Raw genomic sequence first — 19,348 nt, forward strand, 5'->3', positions numbered from 1 at the left:
CTTTACGCTACCTTTACACTACGTAAAGGCAAGCTTTACGCAACCTTTATGCATCTGTGTAAAGTTGGTGTAATGAGACTTCTTTAAGCCGCCTTTAAACTTGGAGTAAAGCTAGCTAAAGTTCTCATTTACACAACTTTACGTTAAATTTTACGTTACGTAAAGGCAAGCTTTACGCTACCTTTACGTATATGTAAAGTTGCTGTAATGAGACTCTTTAAGCCGCCTTTAAATTTTGCGTAAAGATAGTGTAATGTCAACTTTACGCTTAAAGGTGCGTGTAAAGCGACAGTAAAGACACGGTACTTCCTTACGCTAATTTTACAACTTGAATTCAAATATTACTACAGTGAATGGGTATTTTTTTTGTTTTGTTTTGTTTTAACAGGCCATCTTAAAACAGTGGCGTGAGAGTAAATTGCCGTTTCGCTTTCCAAAAATTAACAATGAGCTCCTTTTCAAACTTTAGCTCGCCTTGTTTTTCTGCTCATGTGTTGCCATTTTTTATTATAATTTTTTTTGGATGGGGTAAGCTTTAGTTTGTCTAACCTTTGGGTGACCATCCGCGTTTAAGGTTTTGTCACAATTATATCTGGGTATCATTATTCTTATTCATATATCCGTTCATATTAGGCTTTTGCATTAATTTGGTTGTACTGTTACGATAAATCTGATTTTCGCTATTGCATAAATAGCGCTCTCTACTGCGAGGATCGTGCATCATACGTATTTAATACAGCAGTTCAAAATATATGAACCTCATATATACATTGTATCTGATTTATCATCACGGGTTTATTACGAATCAACTTAACGGCCTGTTCCCAGTTGGCTTGTTAGCTCAATTAGTAGAGTGCTGCAATAGTATCGCAGAGTCAGTGATTCGAGTCCCGTACAGGCCTAATTTTTTTCATTAATTTTCGTCTGATTTTCGCTATTGCATAAATAGCGCTCTCTACTGCGAGGATTGTGCATCATACGTAAAATTTTAAATATAGTGGTCACGTGCAAGGGAAGGTAATTAAGGCGAACAAGTCATTATTCATTTTAGGATCTTTACGTAAGGAAGGAATGTCCCAGGACGGAGTAGATCACCTTTTTAATGCCGTATTTTTACCAAATTTTTCTTATGCCCTGCCGGTTTATGGTGCCTCAGACTCCGACCTTTCTATAATACAGATATTTTTAGACCGGTGTTTGAAAAGGAAGTTTATGTCCAAGAATGTAGATATTAGGGATTTGCTAGAGAAGGTGGACAAGGCACTCTACAAAAAAAGATCGAATGACCTCGAATGCCCGTTTTTCCAATTTTTACCTAAGGAAAAGAACATGAGGTACAATCTTACAAATACGTCAGTCTCTGTCCCTAGAATCCACACTGAAAGGTTTAAGAACGTTTTCAGTAATAGGATAATTTTTAAATATGACATGTAGTAGTTTCCCTTGTGAGTTTATGTTATAACTTAGGATATGTGATTTTATCTCAAGAAATAAAGATTATGTTATGTTATGTTATGTTATGTTATGTTATGTAATATCCAGGTCGACAAACGCATTGGTAAGATCCCTTGCTATTTTTGCACTCGTAAGTGGGCTTACAATTGTGTGTAGCCTCACCGCACTCGTCAATATCTGAAAATGAATTTAGAGCTTCAACAAAGTGTCAAGATCAGTTCCTTTATTGCACGTTCTGTGGACTCGTGCCAAAGTATCCATCACACAGCGTATAACATCCAAAGATACATCTATTGTTTAGCTAGGCAGCCAAGCAGTTTTATTTACATCTACAATGAGTGGCAAAGGTAGTTGACATTCCTCCCCTTAGTAAGTGGTCCATAAGCCTCCAACCAACATATTAAACAGAAATTTGTAACTCTTGGCGAAAACATTTACGGAAAGTTCCCAATCTTCCCCCAAAACAGGGTGCCCAGGTGGTGACCATTTTTATAACTTTTATAACACCAACACCACCAACCCCAGTAGAAAGCAAAATTGAATTGGAGAGAGAAAGAGAGAGAGAGAGGGGGAAGGGGGGAGGGGAGGGAAAAAATAGGAGTTAAGGAAGAAATTAAAAAAGGAACAGGGTGTGCCAAATTCAGAATTGGTAAGGACATCAATCCTCCAGACATCTGGGTTTATACGTTCATATATGAATCAACCCTTGGCAATAGTTGACGGAAAAGGAAGAAAAGTAAACTATTAAAAAAGGGGTCGTTCACGATCAAAAACTACTAATCAAAATAACTAGTCTTTTCCCTCTATAAGCTAATTATCAGATTTAAACTCCATTTTGCCAAAAGTTAATGTTTACCTTTGCATTCTCGCCCATTTCTAATGAATCCATGTTCACATGTACAGTTGTTTAACCCTTGTATAGTATTGTTGCAAAACGCATAAAGACTATTCGTGTGTAGCCCTTCAAGACACTCATTGTCAATACCGGTTAGAAAAGATGGTGTAATGGACACAAAGACCTCTCAAGGAGTCTTTACCTTTAGAACCCTTTATAAAGTTGAGGAATGAAAGATACCATGAAATAACAAAGGCGTTTCTGGATTACCTGTTTCGCACCTCTCACCCTTGAATCCAACTAGACACAGACAGCGATTTCCTTTGTCAGTGAAACCACTTTGACAAGTGGCGCCGTTCTTGCATGGATTTTTAGCACATTTATTCTTGTGAAACAAAGGAGGAATAAAGAACGATGATTTTGAATATGACATAATTAACTTCATCACAGCCTACAAAGTCGAGTTTATCTTAAGGTGGCACTTCTTTTTCTTTGCGATAATAATTTTTTGACACTTTTGACAGTTTTTTTTGCGTTTTCAAAGACCGTGTTTCTTTATACAGCTAAACCAAGGTTGACCAGCGAAATAACGAGAGGAAGTAGATAGGAAAAATAAATCATTACATATAGAAATAGATTATTTAAAGAGAGTATAAGTGAATGAATGCATAAATAAAAGAACACTATATTGGGAGAACAACTATATTCAGCTAGGTTCACAGGCTTGTCCTGCAGCTGAATCTATAAGCAGGAAAAATATTTAATTAAGTCCCAAAAGAATATGTACAATTTTTCTTATATAATATCTTTTACTTTTACTTCTCCTGATTTATTGTCTAATTATGGTCATTGCATGTAGCTATCTAAAAACATGAAAAGCACTTTCTTTACTACAGTGTAAAAGTGATGGGAACTTTTATTCTTTTGGAATTCCTCGGGGTCGCTGTACTTATCAGATGATAAAAGCTCGCACCATAGTCTTATCCCCAGGGCCAGGTTCACAGAAAGACACGAAGGACTCTGAAGGCATTTTAAGGTACACTCAATGTCGTCGTAAGCCGAGAATATTCCAACCCAAGGCACATTCAAATAATGAAATTCGTCAACAGAAAACAGACCACTTCCTATTTCCATGGCCTGGTGCTTCCGAGTGTCGGTTGCTGTTGGTCGAGTGAACAACATATCATTCAATGGTGAATTTAAAGGAATACATAAATAGAAGCCCTTTTGCAAAATTATCTGTTTCTCCATTACATTTACCGTTCATTGCGTGTGACGATATTTTCAATCACATATTTTCCCTTACAATGCTAGGGATCGATAACATGATCTATCATATGCATATAAATGGATAAATGCTAACCTTGTGGTATTGCATCAGTAGAGGCTATTACAAGAGAATTTGGTTTTGATCAACTGAGCTGATAAAGTAAATTGACCACCATGAAGCTGACGTTTCGAACGTTAGCCTTTTGCATATTTGTCCTCATATCTCCTCAGCGTCTGCTGCCATTGCTTCCAGAATAAATGCCTTTCTTTTCCGCAGGGAATAGGGAAAATAATTTTTTTTCAATAGTTGGGAAGTAACATTGATGCTAAGTAGACTTTTCAGACTATTAGGAAACGTCATTTACTACACACATCTGCTTTCTGTGTAAACATTTTAACTTTTTCTTAGATAGTGTAAAAATAATATTTATAATAATTTCACCTACCCTCTCTAATGCGAACTTTGCATATTTTTACTCTTTAAGAGGGTTAGGTTGCTTACATATTAAACATGTAATTGGAATTTGGAGGGCTATGTCTCGTGCGTCTAAATCGCTATTCGTCATTTAGTTTGGAACTATTTCACACAGTTGTCAGACCATTCACGTAGGCCAGATAAAATAGTGGTTTGCTATCTAAAGGCAATTATTTTTCCTATAATTGATGTCCGCCTGTCTTGGCTTTCTATCGTTCACTGCTTTATTATCGCTTAGAGGCTCTGTTTTTATTGCGTAGGTTAAATTTGAACTTCCTTTTTTACTCCTAACCAAACGTAAGGTTCACTCAGGCATTGAAGACGGATAGATGTTTTCCGCCCATATTGAAATCGTTAACAGCGAGAGAAAAACCTGGATGCACTTCTTGAGCATGTTGCTTTTTCACGTCATCTTTGACATGCTGGAACGTAGTCGGTGGAATAACAGGACCTACACTGCATAAAATCCAAAATTATTTCAATCTTACACTGGAAAACTTGAACTGTTTACAGACTTCACAAAAGTTGGCGAATTCTCTGTAAAATGTCTATTTTCCTTTGTAAATTACGAACTCTGTAAATGCGCGCATTCAGAGATTTGGTAACTTCGTAAAAAGTCTGTAAATTTTAACACATTTTTTTCACTATGACTACATGAAATGTGTGCACAATCTCACTAAAATATCTGTAAATTTGTTTCAAATTTACAGAGATTTTACGCTAAAAACAACATATGTCTGTAAAATCTCTCTACTTTCTCTGTGACAATTAAAGGAGAAAAATCTCTGTAAACCCGTAAACATAAAACCTCCATGTTATCTCTGTTTACTTCAAAACGATCCAGAGACAAGCACTATCTTTTCGCAGCCTCCGCACATTTCATTCAAACGAGACAAAAACATAGGCAATTTTTTGATCAGAAGTTCTTTTCAGACTAATGACCAACCAGGCACTTTCAAATGCGCTCGTGCACGATGCCAAACATGTACTATGTCCTTTCATTCACAACACTGATAAAATATCGGGACCTAAACGATCCATTAAGATCACCGATCACTTCACGTGCGCCTCCGCCAACGTAATCTATTGCATAACTTGCACTTATTGCAAAAAGATTTACATCGGCGAAACAGGCAGTAGACTAAATGACCGATTCCGAGAACACCTTCGTCACGTGGAGAGGAATGACAAGGACACATCGAAACCAGTCGCTAAACATTTTAATTACCTAACCATTGTAAGCAACATATGGCAATCTGCGGTCTTTCCTGACACTTAGGTAGCTCAGAAAGCCGTAAAACTCTCGAACAAACGTACATCTTTCAAACCGGCAGTCTAAATCCCACCGGTATCAACGAACGCTTTTCATTCCACTAATTTATTCATGTTTTTCTCGTTGCCACGTTCCCACCAATCACGTAGTTCCTTTCTCTGCCTTTAAAAGCACACACGTCAGCTTTTATAATCGTAACGGTGGCCAATTTACCATTCCAACTTTTGCACCTAACTTAGCTCAATAACTTTCGGGGTCAGTGGTTATCAAGGTTGTGGTCCATGCCCATAAAGATACCCAGTAAACGGCAATGCGCGTATACATTTCAAAACTAACAGTCAAATAGTTGAAATGCAATCCTCTGCATGACTTTGGGGCTGAGGGTGATAGCACGCTCAAAAGGCTTCCACTTGTATCCAGAAATATTACAATTTCCTTGATTGGGATTGGTTCAAAAAACTCATAATTTTTACTAACTCACTTGCCAATTTGTTATCGGATAGTTTGTTATCGGACTGTTCAATGAGCCAAACAATTTCAAAAGCTTTAGTCTAAAACAACCAGTCACACCCCTTTTTGAATTCAGATTGGCTCCTCCTTACGTAACTTGGCTATTTTTATTTTCTCGGAAATTGTAATTTTGATGATTGCTTAGTAATAAGATCTGTGGTAAACAAGTCAGATTCCCCCTGTACGGAACTCCGATTTTTTTGTCACTGTAATGATTACAGACGGAGTTGGACTTCACTGAGTCCTATTATCATTGAAGAACAAAATAATTACTTTTTATCGAAAAAGATAAGGAGTGCACTAACGCTAAGTTATCTACGTTTCTGTTTGCAGACCTCATCTGTTATTCTGAAGATATGGCCTGCGCTGTTAAAAACCTTAAAAACAAAGAGTTAATCGAGAAACTACTAAGAAAATCATGAATTAATAAAGGGGGGATGGGGGGAATAATAATGCGAATATACTTTCTTTATCATATGGAAACATTTAGTGTTGTCGAAAGTGACCGACTGTTTATAAATACATACCAAGAGGGAGAGCTGCTATGGAAGATTGTTCATTTCAAGAAACATTTTCATCTTTATTCGCATATTTTTATATAATTAGCCTTGCTTTGTGTTTTGATTTCGCATTGATGCCCAAAGTGTTATTTTGTAGGCTGTTACCGTTTCTAAGCTCAGCTTCCTGTCATATAAACCAACAGTTGTTTAGAAAATGTCTAAATACTCTTTACATTTCAGGAACCTAATGCAAATTCAAATTATCACAGAATTAACGCAGCACTAGCTTAGCACTTACCATACAATACAAAATAATAGACACCTTGAGATACCCTGATTTTCACGCACGAGTAAGGCTAGCGCCATTTTGAATTCATTAAATGATCACGTGATGGCGTCCTTCCCGTAAAAGCTACACCTTTTCCTGGGGTAATCAGTGGTCTATAAGTGAGTTCGCGCCCACTAAAAATGGAGAAACGGGTAAGTTTTTATTGTCTTTATCTTTGCTTATCAGACCAGAATGGTATCCAGATTCTTGCATAAACTGACCTGTTTTTCTGATTTGAAGCGTTTTTTTTTGTGAGGCACAAATATGAAGAAATTTTTGCCGGTCAAAAGGACTTGCCGCTTTCCAAAACATGCGATGACTGAGGTGTAGTCTCTTTGCGAAGTTTTAGCTGAGACATATTTAAAATAGATTTAAAATACAACAGGTCATGAACAACGAAGAAAAAAACCTACATTCAAATTACACACTTTATGTTGACTTGAAAGGATACTTCTGGACTAAAACGTTTTGGTAGTAAACTAGGCCTCTTCCGTTTAAGAGTCGAGGGCATATTTGAAGCATATTGTAAGAAAAGAGAAAAAAAAAGTCAATTAAATGTAATAGAAAAATGTTTTCGGCTTATTTCAAACGATGTTCATATGGCATATGAAACAAGATGTAGACCTTGCAAGAGAGGTTATTGCTGTGAGGCCAGTCTTTTGCGCAGCATTTTGTCCAGATCGTACCCGGTATCATCCGGCCGGGAACTCTATATTGAATCAATTTGCCTCTATAATTTTTGTTCCTTGATTAATGAACAGTTGTTCATTTTCCTCTCTTGCACCAAGTATCTTTGTTGGGCTTCCTGTCTTTTGCATGTGTTTTCCAATCTGATGGGATTTATGGTCAAACCCAACCGCTCTTTTGTATTTAGTAGGTGAAGTTTGGAAAGTGAAGTTGTAGAAATTTCTTCCTTGCTTTGATTTTTGCATCAAGGTTACATCGTGAATGGAGCGGTGTGTCTTCAGTTTGATTGGTTTCCCGTGGAACCGAGTACGTGTACTGTTAATCCTACCCGTACCCGTACCCGGAACCGGGCTACCCTAAGGTGTACATTATTTTAACTCGATCGTCGTCTTAGTTAAACACACAACGTTAAGTTTTGCCTATCTCAAAAATATCATATAACAACAGAATGACTAATAGAATGCCCAACTGTAACCTTAGACATTTTAAGCTTAAAGTTTAACATCAAAGGAAATTTGATCAAATATCTTATTTTAAAAGATCTAACCTTTGTTGTTGATTAGTATAGGTAATCGCATGGGGCCGAGTAAAATTAAGGATTAATATCACTTGTGTTTTCAGAAGTTTCTGAAATTGCCCGAGTCGCGAAGCGACGAGCAACTTCTGAAAACACAACTTAATTCTGAAACTTCTGAAGCTTTTGAGGCAACTTCTGAAAACACAACCGATATTAATCCTTAATTTTACGAGGACCCATTGCGATTATTTGTTAATGAAATTGAGGGGAAAACTACCGAGTTTCTGAATGCGCTCATCAGTAATCAGTCATAGGAAGCCATTTAAAGTTGACAGAGAATCAATGGCCACAAACGTACGAATGAGCTGAATGAAGTTTTACTTTTGCACAAAGATACCAGGACTTTGAATGGGCTTTTGATTTTAAATATCTCTGCAGTGATGCCTGCATTACTTTCGGGCAGTCGGGCTCATATTCATCCCCGTTTTCTTTTCGTAACTTGGCATAAAACTGTGCCAGTGTTCGGTCGAGGACTTCGCTCTCGTATAGTACTCTTCTAAATTTGCTTGGAAGTTTCTTTTATTCGCCCACTTTTTGACAACGTTCTTCCAGTACTCCGTGCTTTTCCTCGTGTTTTCGTTTTCACTCTTGTCTTTTAATATTCTTCGATATATTCCTCGTCAACAATCTCGAAACCAGACACCATTGTTACAGAAAATCTTCAGCAACAACTTTTCGATAGCATACGCTGTTGCTAGGCAACCTGAGTACCAATCATGAGCTAGTAATTTTGCCCTCTTCTCAAGCAAAATTAAGAAAAATAACCCCTCTTCATTGACCAATCAGCATTCAGTAATTTTTCCCTCTGTTTTATTATAAGGAAAAGGACCAAGTTTCAAATCATTTGATAACTAAATTCTTCAATCTATGAGACGTATGGTATTTCTTTACACGGGAAAAAAACGTCGTTCACCGTTAAGTTTCCAAAATGGGGAATGACTGATAAATTCAACATTAAACCAACGTTTTCCGATATCTGAAAACATACGGCAAATTCACTGCTCGCCATCAGTAAAACGCAGGAAAAACACGAAGTTCATCGCAAGTTATCCAACACTAGGAAAATACCAAAGAATAGCCTGTTCTCCTGAACGTTTTGCTACAGTTTTCCCGTGCGTGCGAACGCAGTATTTTCCAAGCGTTTTCCCACAGAATAACCAACTTCGAATGCCATAATAACATGATGTTTGTCGATTGTTTTCGTGCTCCACGAAAACGCTAGTATCTAGCTTATTTTCCTAAGCGTTATTCTATGATTTTCCCGAGCGCGCGAACGCTGCATTAGTCAAGCGTTTTCCTGCAGAATTGCGAACGGAAAATGCCATAAAAACAAGGAGTTTGTCGATTATTTTTTCCTGCTCCACGAAAATGCTAATGATACCTTCCTCTCCTGAACATTTTTCTATAGTTTTCTCGAGCGCGCGATCGCTGCATTTTTCAAGCGTATTCCTAGAGAATTACTAATAGCATGAGAACACGATCTTCGTCGATTTTTTTCCAGCTCCGTGGAAACGCTAGAGTTAACAATTGGTTCATGCTTTAGCGTGCACTATCGAGTTATGGAGCACGCGGGAAGTTTGGAGAGTACGAAAGAAGCGTAAGAGTTGCCCGAGGCGATAGCCGAGGGCAACTCTAGCTTCTTGAGTGCTCTCCAAACTTCCCAAGTGCTCCATAACTCGATAGTGCACAGCTGAAAGCATGAACCAATTGTTTTAGAACATAGCCGGTGGAAATGTACATCAAATGCGACGCGAAAAACGGACAACAATATCAGTTGAAGCGAATCGTGACGGCGCTGATGCCGAGTCTCCTTTTCCTTTGTTTTTCTCTTTTTCTGCCTCATTTAAGAACTCTAACCCATGGGAAAAGGTCGAAACATTGTCTTCGTTTTCGGACTAGCAGGCCGAGTTTCTGTTTGTATCCATTATTGTCGCGAAATGTATTATTTTTCCCCGCACTAACAATGGCCGCTCGCGCGAAAAAAAAAATTTCTGGCGAAGTCGGATTTGCTGACGCTATCAGCGTGCACTATCGGGATTTTGAGCACGCTTACGTATAATGAATTTGATTGCGCGACTCTGCTAGTTCTAATATAGCTTGTTCAAACGGAAGTCTTTTTCTAATTTTCTCGAGCACACGAACGATGCCGTTCTCCCAGAATTACTCATTATCGTGATTAAGCAATAAAGATTTGGTGTTCGTCTCTTGTTTTCGTGCTCTGTGGAAACACTCGTAAACAGCTTGCATTGTTTTCCTGCAGCTTTTTGTAGTTTTCATAAAAACAAGAGCGCTGCATTTTCAGAGCGTTTTCACACAGAATTACTAATGGTTAACGTCAAGAAAACACGATCTTCGTCGACTGTTTTCTTGCTCCAGGGAAACGCTAATGTATAGCTCGTTTCCGGTGTCACAGGTGGCGGATTTAAACCCCCGGTCCAAGTCCGCTGGCGGATATAAACACCCCTTCGCAGAATTGAACGACCTATCAAACTCTCCTTTAAGCGTCGTTTGTATCATGTAGTCCTAACCCTAAACCCTAGACCTTAACCCTCAGCTCTTTCGCTCAGGACGATATTTTCACTAAGTTTTGTTGGGGGTCCAAATCCGCGGACGGAGCGTCTTTGAACCTGGGCTCCACAGAATATTGACCATGATTTGGTCATTTGAGGCAATTCATGTCATTTGAGTTGTTTGGATCATTTGAAGAAATTGTGCTTATTGAGTCCTTCAAGTGGATTGAATTGATGAATCAGCCATTAATTAATAACTGACTCATGTACAGCTGTAGTAATGAGTGACGGGAGTTTAAAGTTCCATCAATGTAACATTTTTTTATTGCTTTGTGGTATCTTTCCCGGGTGGTACCTTTTTACTGCACCAAGATGTACCCCATTGCTCTGATTTTTGCTTCTCCATTGTCCGACTCATACTGCCTGGAGGCTGCATTTCCACACGTGATAGCCTTATTAGGTTTCCCCGCAGTACCGAACCTAATTCTGGAATCACAACTTCTGCACTCATTTTCATTGTTACCAAGTATTCTGATTCTTGCTCTAGAATGATCACTTCTTTCAGACACAGTATTAAAGCCTTCCCTGTTACATTGGGGCTGCAGGGAGCCCCTTGAACCAATAAGTGCCTTCCAAGTGTCTCGACCCAGTGACGTGTTGCGATATTTCCCATCAGCGATCAGTGAGTGCAGAGAGTCGGCCTGCTTGTTGATGGCAATGAAGTTGGTGTGGTGGCCAATTTTCATACCAAGGCATATCTTAGAGAAAGGCGTGTTCCAGAAAGTCGGCAGCTTAGTTTCTTTGTTGTCAAACCCAGTTTGTCCGTTGGGAGAGTTGTATTCGTTCTTATGAGTCCAATGATGTGAGTCATAATGAAAGGTATTCTGAAAAAGAATAATTGCTTGGGCAAATAAATAAATAAATGAATTCATAAAGGAATAAGTAAATAAACTTAAAAATATTCTAATCAAATAGAACAGACATACTTGATCCATAAGCTGTATGCTGTTTACTTCTCACTTTGGATGGTACCGGGAATTGATTTATACGATGAAAAGGCTGTTGTACATAGTAACGAACAAGACGTTATGTAAGACAGTAACAGGCATTAAAAAATAAGAAAATGAAACCTTGTTGCCATCGATTTTCATGACCGGCGTCCATCCCCCATCACCGCATCCACTGATTTCTTCGTAACAACGAACGGTCACTGGTTTTCAATCGATGTTTAATGTCACCAGGTTACTCATGGTTGACCTGCAAAGAGTGATTGATTACTCTGAAAGTACTCGTCGCTCATTACCTCTCAAAGCAAAAGATTTAAACACTAAACTAAACCCAAGAAAGGCCGTTTCTCGAAAACCCGTGTAGTAATTACGCACAGTCTTGAATTTTGAAGTTCTGCCAAAATAGACGAAACTCTTGATTCTGATTATGGAAAATTTAATTCTTCACAGCTCTTGAAAACGAGGGTGACAAAAAAATAAAACAATCTTTTTTGGCAACTTTCTTACCTGTAATATCAAACTACACTAGTGACAGGGGATTGATAAAGAAAAAATAATTTTGTTTGATTAACATGACCTTTGCGAAAATTGACGGAAAAGGATAACAAAACAAAAAAAACAGTTGTTCAAAATTAGAAACTGGTATTAAAAGTAACAATCACTACTGACAACGATGGAGTGCGGTCTGGATAATTCTCTCTCCGCCGAAATTCTTGCAGAGCAGGAGGTAAATCCGGACTTTCAGCCCTTTTTGATAGAGAAACTTGACAATAATCCGAAGAAGTCTACTTTTACGTGGTCATGATCATCTGAGGAGCTTCAGTCTTTCAGTTTTAAATATTTGAGTATCGTCTCGGCTGCGTGCTCGATTACCAGGAACGAGAGAGCACAGAAGATTAAGACGAGCTCTTTGGTTCTGAACTTTATAAGACTAGTACACTTCAAGTCCAGGGATCTGATGACCAAAATGTAAAGACTCGACTGCAGTCTATTTTGAAGGCTACTAAAGCTAACAATAGGGAACTTAAGATACCCTGGACGCGGCCTAGGACGACGTCAACCGGAAGTAAATTCGCAAGGTCTCAATTTTAATTTGCATAAATGTCACGCCACTTGACGGCCACCACCTCAGTTGCGGCGGTGACGAAGTTTATTTTGGCGGCCTCTCAAAAAGGTGAGTCATTTTTCCGAATTCTTCCCTTACATTAACTACTTTTGCATAAAATTTTCAAACATTACTATAAAAGAAATAGTTTCCTAAACTGTCTGGTTCATTTTTGTTTTCATAATTCAGATTTACCCAGCATATAGAGGGTTTTTGTGTGAGCGTCAAGTCTTCAGAAAGGAATTCCAAAAGCAGGTAAATCTGGGTAATTTCCTCAGACAGTATTGCTTTATTTTTCAATTTAACCTTCATTTCTATTGTGTAAAATTAATCAGTGGCAATTTAGGACCGCTTTAGAAAATGATTTTGCATTATATATATTATTTTGCGCCATCTTTCTTCGAGGTCAAGTCTTTCGTACTCTTCATACTGTAATTCTAAGTTTTTTGAAAAGCTGCAGTCATAGAGGAGCACGAATTCTTCTTCAGAAATGATGTCGGCCAAATAAGAGCCTGTTAAAAGCTCTCGGGTCTTCTTAAACGACGTTAAAGCAGCAAAAGTGCCTGATTCCAGCAGTTATTCTCTGACTGAATGTCTTTGTTTTTATGTGTTTCGGCGACCGCTTCCACCACTCAAATCTTAAGGCTCGTATTTCCCGCCCAAAGGTGGCGGTCACGACTCATGCCCTCTCGGACGTGACCGCGTTCTTTAAGGCAGCCGCGTCCAGTATCTTAAGGTCCCTAATGTGTCTAATGGCGAAGCGGGCGACTTCACTGCTAATGACGAAGAACCTCCAATTCCCTGCCCGGATTCTAAACGGAGCGAAGGTTCTGTTCGGCAAATATCACCCGGCGATCAACAGGTCTCGGCACCTGATTTTAAAAGAGAAACTGGCAAAGTATGGTCGCAGATTACATTGATCCATGAGAAGATTGGCCCCATCGAGAAACCACGAGAAGCTGATTTAAATGATGTCCAGCTCATCAACATCTTCCAAAAAAGAAATCAAAATCTCTGCAATGAAAGAGCGACTATTTGAAGAAACAACAAAGCTTAAGAGAGTTACCGAGGAACGCGACTCATATATAACTGCCCTTCAAGTGCTGACAAAGGAAATACGTGCTCTAAGCTCCAATGCCGATCAAACTGAGTTAAATTCTGCCGAAACCATTTAGCGTCCAAGACTAAATTCACGGCCAGCGGGTCAGAAGATCCCAGTCATCGCAACTCAAAATCGCTTTGAGCCTCTTCATGATCAGATTTCTGTACACTCTGATCAACCATCCCTAAACAACAGATGCGACGTCTTACCGAAACCTGCATCCTCCAACAGCGAGAGAATTAAATCTACTACCGTGGTTATTGGCGACTCAATGATCAAAGAAATTCATGGTTGGAAACTTGGCAAAAAAGTTGGCCACTGGGTTGTAGTTAAATCATTCTCGGGAGCCAATCTGTGGGGATATGAATCACTATCTTAAATGAACCATAGTAAAAAATCCCGCCAGAATCATCCTACATATAGGAAAGAACGATCTGAAGGATCGAGATCCCAACATAGTCACTGATCACATCGTAGACTTAGCGAGGAAAATTGAAAATGAATCAAGTGCTCAAGTCATTCTATCTGAAGTGGTGTCTATATCGGACGATGTTTCGAATGAATCCGTAAAAGCTACCAACAAGAAGCTTCGCAAGTTTTGTGCTCAAAACGGCTGGCAACTTGTTCAGCACAATAACATTACCAGTAACCGTCTAAATAGGAGTGAGCTACACCTTTACGAGAGAGGTAATAATATCATGTTTAATAATTTTGTCAAGTGTCTTAGCTCTGGCGCTCACAGGTCAGCTTGATTCTCACGCCGACCTAAAGCTCGTGATCAATCCAGCCGGGGTCATCCTGTGTCTTCTATCCCAGTTCCAACTATTTCTCAATATCTATTGCCTACCGAGTCTCTCACAGTCAACAACAGTCGTAAATCATCACAAATTGTCACTGAAAGAGCCTGCGACGAAGAATGTCACCTTTGGGATATCATATACTAGAGGTGTCAAGATCGCAGCGCTCAATTTTGTTAGTCTACCGAAATATATTGACGACCTAAGAATCTATATGATCTCTAAATCAGTTGATATATTAGCTATAAATGAAACGCGTTTAGACTCCTCATTCTCAAATACTGCCGTAAGTATACCCGGTAATTTTCTTGAAAGAATGGACCGTAATAGAAATGGCGGAGGAGTTGCGCTTTATATCAGGAACTCTTTTAACTATGAAAACATCCAAAGCTTGGATGAGAATTTAGAATTACTTTGTGTCAAAGTGATTAAACCTAAGGCAAAACCCTTTATTGTTGGAACGTGGTATAGACCCCCTAGGTCACCAAACGAGATAATGCATGCTTTCGAGTCTACCCTTGAGAGATTAGAGTAGTATGATTTGACAATCTCTTAAAGTCTTTATCTAGTATTCACTCGCATAATCTAAGGAAGTCAAATTACAACCTTTTTGTTTCTAGACCGAGTACTGAAGCAGGTAAGCGAGGTTTCCAATATCGTGGCTCTGTTCTATGGAACAGCCTGCCCTTGAGCGCTAAGCTACAGCCAACTCTTCTTCCGTTAAGTCATGTATTTGATTAATATTGATAAGCAGCTATAAGCAATGAAATCGTTTTTATAGTTGTTTTAAATCTTCGCACAGATAATTAATTTAGTTAGATATATTATTGGTTAATTAATTAATTAATTTGTATTTAGAACACGGCTTGGTGGAAGAGCATGTAACATGAATTGATACCGTGTATAAATAAAGTTTTACTACTACTACTACTACTACTACTACTACTACTACTACAAGTTGTTTATTTCCGTCTATTAGCTAATTATCTGATATCATGATTACATTGAAATGTAAACTTACACTAAACATCAACTTACGTTTGACTACCATAAACTCCCTTGCAGGTTGAAGCTAAATTCCCAAACATATTGCAATACAAAGGTAAAAGAAAAAAAAAATTAAGGTATGAATAATCTCTTTTACAAATGAAAAATGTGATACATACGAAATAATGGTTTTGGCAGTTGATGGTACAATGGCTTTACCAACTACTGGTACTTTGTTGTAAATAGCAGTAGATCTGAAAGTATATTTCTGTACTATAAGTCTCACTCATACCACTCATTCGTCTCGCTCGCCTACGTCTGCGAAATTTCTGATAATTAGGATAGTGCCCGCTTTAAGGAACTATTTGTAAGTTACAATGATTTGTCACGCTTAGAAACAATGGGGGGCAGTGTGGTCGAGTGGTCCGCGTGTCGGACTCGCAATCCGCCGCTTCCGGGCTCAAGTCCCGCCCTAACCACTACCTGGATTTGTTTCACGGTAGCTCCGGGTTCAAATCCTCCGCCATGCTTGTAAATAGCCAACTGGTTTGCCTTCAGCCAGTTGCGATTTTTCAAAATGTTATTTTCAATTAGAATTATTAGCCCACAATGTAAACTACTGGGTTACCAGTAATTGTGTTAGCTATTAAAGTTTATTCATTTATTACAAATGATTAAAAGCGCTAAAGTACACCTTACATAGCGTGTCACCCTTTCCAATGCACGTCTTTCCATCACCCCAATAATCAGTCAGGCATGTGCAATTGTTAGCTCACTTGGTTAGAGCGCTGGATTGTGTTGTGCGGATGGTCGAGGGTTCGAGCCCCGGCCGGACCAATACTCATGGTCTTAAAATAACTGAGGAGAATTTGCTACCTTTCGGGCACGTAGTGCCCGGTGTTGTGGTTTATCTTTGTGTAGTGTCTAATCTAGGGTGAATTGGGGAGGGAAGGTGAGATCAATACATGGACTGAAGTGGCTGCATAGTGCGCCTGATGAAGTCTGACGTCCGATCTCACCTTAACTGATTGTAAAGCGCGACTGATTATCTATATAGTAGTTTGCGCTATATAAATGTTAAATTGTTGTTGTTGTTGTTGTTGTTTCTATAATATTAACAAATGGACAAAAATTCTAGTCTTCTCGGATAAGGACGAATAAACCGTGGGCCCCGTCTCCTGCAGGGTTAGGGGTATGAGACGTTAATTTCCCACGCGCGAGATTACTGTGTGGTGTATGTCCTCCCCTGGGGTGGGATAAGTGGTTTTCACAGGGCGCCATTTAAACCAGCTATTCGCTCAACTGGGCTACCCTGTATAAATATTTGTAACTACTACTACTACTTCTACTACTACTACTACTACTACTACTACTACTACTACTACTACTACTACTACTACTACTACTACCACTACTACTACTACTACTACTACTACTACTACTACTACTGCTACTACTACTACTACTACTTCCAACGACACATTCATCAGTATCTCAGAAGATACTGCACAAATTAGTTGCAGCAAATAGTGACCATTCTGTGGAGGAATGACACTGCTTTAAAATACCATTCTTTCTAATTTAAAAGTAAGATACACTTAAAGTGTATGAAATACACCTCTGCAAGTATGTCCATCGCCAGAATATCCAGGTTTGCATGTACAGCTGTACGATCCCTTGTTATTCTCGCACAAAGCATTAGCGCTGCAGTTGTGCTTAGATGTTGTACATTCATCAGTATCTCAAAGGCAAAATGAAAATACAATAATGAAGAAGAAAGGGCATTGATAACATTTCCGCCTATGTGCGTACACATAGAGGTAGTTCATTACCAATTAGAATGGAAGAAACAAACATTTACCTTCATCACACGTCTGACCCTTAAATCCAGCTGTACACAGACAACGATATCCTTTGTCAGTAAAACCACTTTGACAAATGGCGTTGTTCTTACAAGAGTTTCTTACGCAAGCGCTCTACGTGATCCAAAGGAAAAGAAGTAAACCTATTAGTTATGCAATCATCACTACTGTGGTGACGATGTACCATTGACCAACTTGTAGAGGTAGAAAATTCACAAATAGAGTTTACAAAAGCTTAGATATAAGGAGTCACCGTACGTACAGGCGTGCATTTTATAACAGTAAAAAATAGATCTTTTTCAACGCGCTGTTGATGAGGATACGTGGATAATCTACTTACCTCAGCTGCATGGTAAGAATAATCTCCATTTTCTATCAGTTCGTCTTCGTGTCCTTCGTGAGTCACATTATTCAATTCACATTTGTACTTTTTATTTCCATCCGGTCGTTTATCGATATTAATGCTGACACAGTTGGGCTCCATAAAACATATGTTTTCACAGAACTCCATAACCATGACCTCAGTGATGCGAACCACGTGGTTAATGAAGCGTTTGCCTTCAAATGCTCTTTCAGACCGGAATTTCGACTGACGGCATTGGTCTGCTTCAGAGAAATCTTCAATATTGAGAGTACAGTTTCAGTGAATAAGCTACATACTGATAATAGTATTTATCATATAGCTGGCAGCGTCAATGAGTAATATGAAGCGAATTCTGTATTCTAACAGGCTACCTGTGCGAGCAAGATGGCCCCCAGTGTCATTCCTCAGCAAGAACCGTTTTTCCTATTGCATTTTGTGTACATTTCTTCATAAACGTAAAGAAAACCTATCAAGTGCAAAGAATATATGAAGTTCATATATTTTGAACTGCGGTATTAAATACCTATGATGCACGATCCTTCGCAGTAGATAACGCTATTTATGCAATAGCGAAAATCAGAGCTGAAAAAAGTCAGGCCTGTACGGGATTCGAACCACTGACCTCTGAGATACTAGTGCAGCGCTCTACCAATTGAGCTAAGAAGCCAACTGGGAGCAGGCCGTTAAGTTGATTCGTAATAAACCCGTGATGATAAATCAGATACAATGAATATATGAAGTTCATATATTTTGAACTGCTTTATTAAATACGTATGATGCACGATCCTTCACAGTAGATAACGCTATTTATGCAATAGCGAAAATCAGATATTTTATGCAATAGCGAAATCAGCTTGTTAGCTCAATTGGTAGAGCGCTGCACTAGTATCGCAGAGGTCAGTGGTTCGAATCCCGTACAGGCCTGATTTTTTTCAGGTCTGATTTTCGCTATTGCATAAATAGTGTTATCTACTGCGAAGGATCGTGCATCATACGTAAAACCTATCAAATCACTAGATTTTAGAATTTGTTAAATATAAAAAGGAGAAATCGTCAATATGGTTGGCTTTCTTTCCCAACGTTCGAAAATATACAATTTATTCTTCATTCTTCTTAAAGCAAAATATTTTTTTGCCATAGTTAATCCTCTAATGACCAAGCTTTTTCAGTCAAAATGGCGGGATATTAGTCTTGAACTAATTTTGTGCTTTTATGAACATCGACTTCATCTTGGTCAATAACCACCCATCTTCGGCCTGGTTCACATATGATCCCAGACGATCGCAGGCGACCACACTCGATCGCCAGAGATCGTCTGCGATCATATGTGCACAGCTCTGCGAGCGTGTGCGATCGTGTGCGATCGAGTGCGATCATACGGTGGCCCATAGGGGACATGACACATTTTTTTATCGCGCGATAAATGATAGATTATCGCGCGATAGATGAAAAATTGTCGCGCGATAAATGGAGATTATCGCGCGATAAATAGAAATTATCGCACGATAAATGGAAATTATCGCGAGATAAATAATGAATTATCGCGCTATAATTTATCATTTATCACGTGATAAATGGAAATTTGTCAGGTCACGTAATCGGCCATCATACATGTTGTTTCCGTGGACGACAATGACTGCCACAGTTGAAGAGCTATGTTTTGAGGTCAATAGTTCGTTTTATTCATGTAAAAGATCATTTAGCA

At 38.8% G+C, this 19,348-nt stretch overlaps 1 protein-coding gene and 1 pseudogene across 1 annotated transcript in view; both read right to left on the reverse strand.

Moving 5' to 3' along the window:
- Positions 1–8,702: 8,702 nt before the first annotated feature.
- LOC111345637 (uncharacterized) overlaps positions 8,703–19,348 on the reverse strand; it is a 24,917-nt gene continuing 14,271 nt past the window's right edge. The window contains exons 2-6 of the mRNA XM_088763570.1: positions 17,620–17,897; positions 17,036–17,393; positions 15,469–15,502; positions 11,550–11,676; positions 8,703–11,303 (exon numbers count right to left, since the gene is read on the reverse strand). Of these exons, the coding sequence (XP_088619696.1) occupies positions 17,253–17,393; positions 17,620–17,897 (419 nt within the window). The 3' untranslated portion in view covers positions 8,703–11,303; positions 11,550–11,676; positions 15,469–15,502; positions 17,036–17,252. The remainder of the gene's footprint in view (positions 11,304–11,549; positions 11,677–15,468; positions 15,503–17,035; positions 17,394–17,619; positions 17,898–19,348) is intronic.
- On the reverse strand, positions 10,779–11,414 carry LOC148728777 (putative skeletal organic matrix protein 5 pseudogene; annotated as a pseudogene).

This window comes from Stylophora pistillata, chromosome 6 (genome assembly GCF_964205215.1).
Source record: "Stylophora pistillata chromosome 6, jaStyPist1.2, whole genome shotgun sequence".
NCBI lineage: Eukaryota > Metazoa > Cnidaria > Anthozoa > Scleractinia > Pocilloporidae > Stylophora > Stylophora pistillata.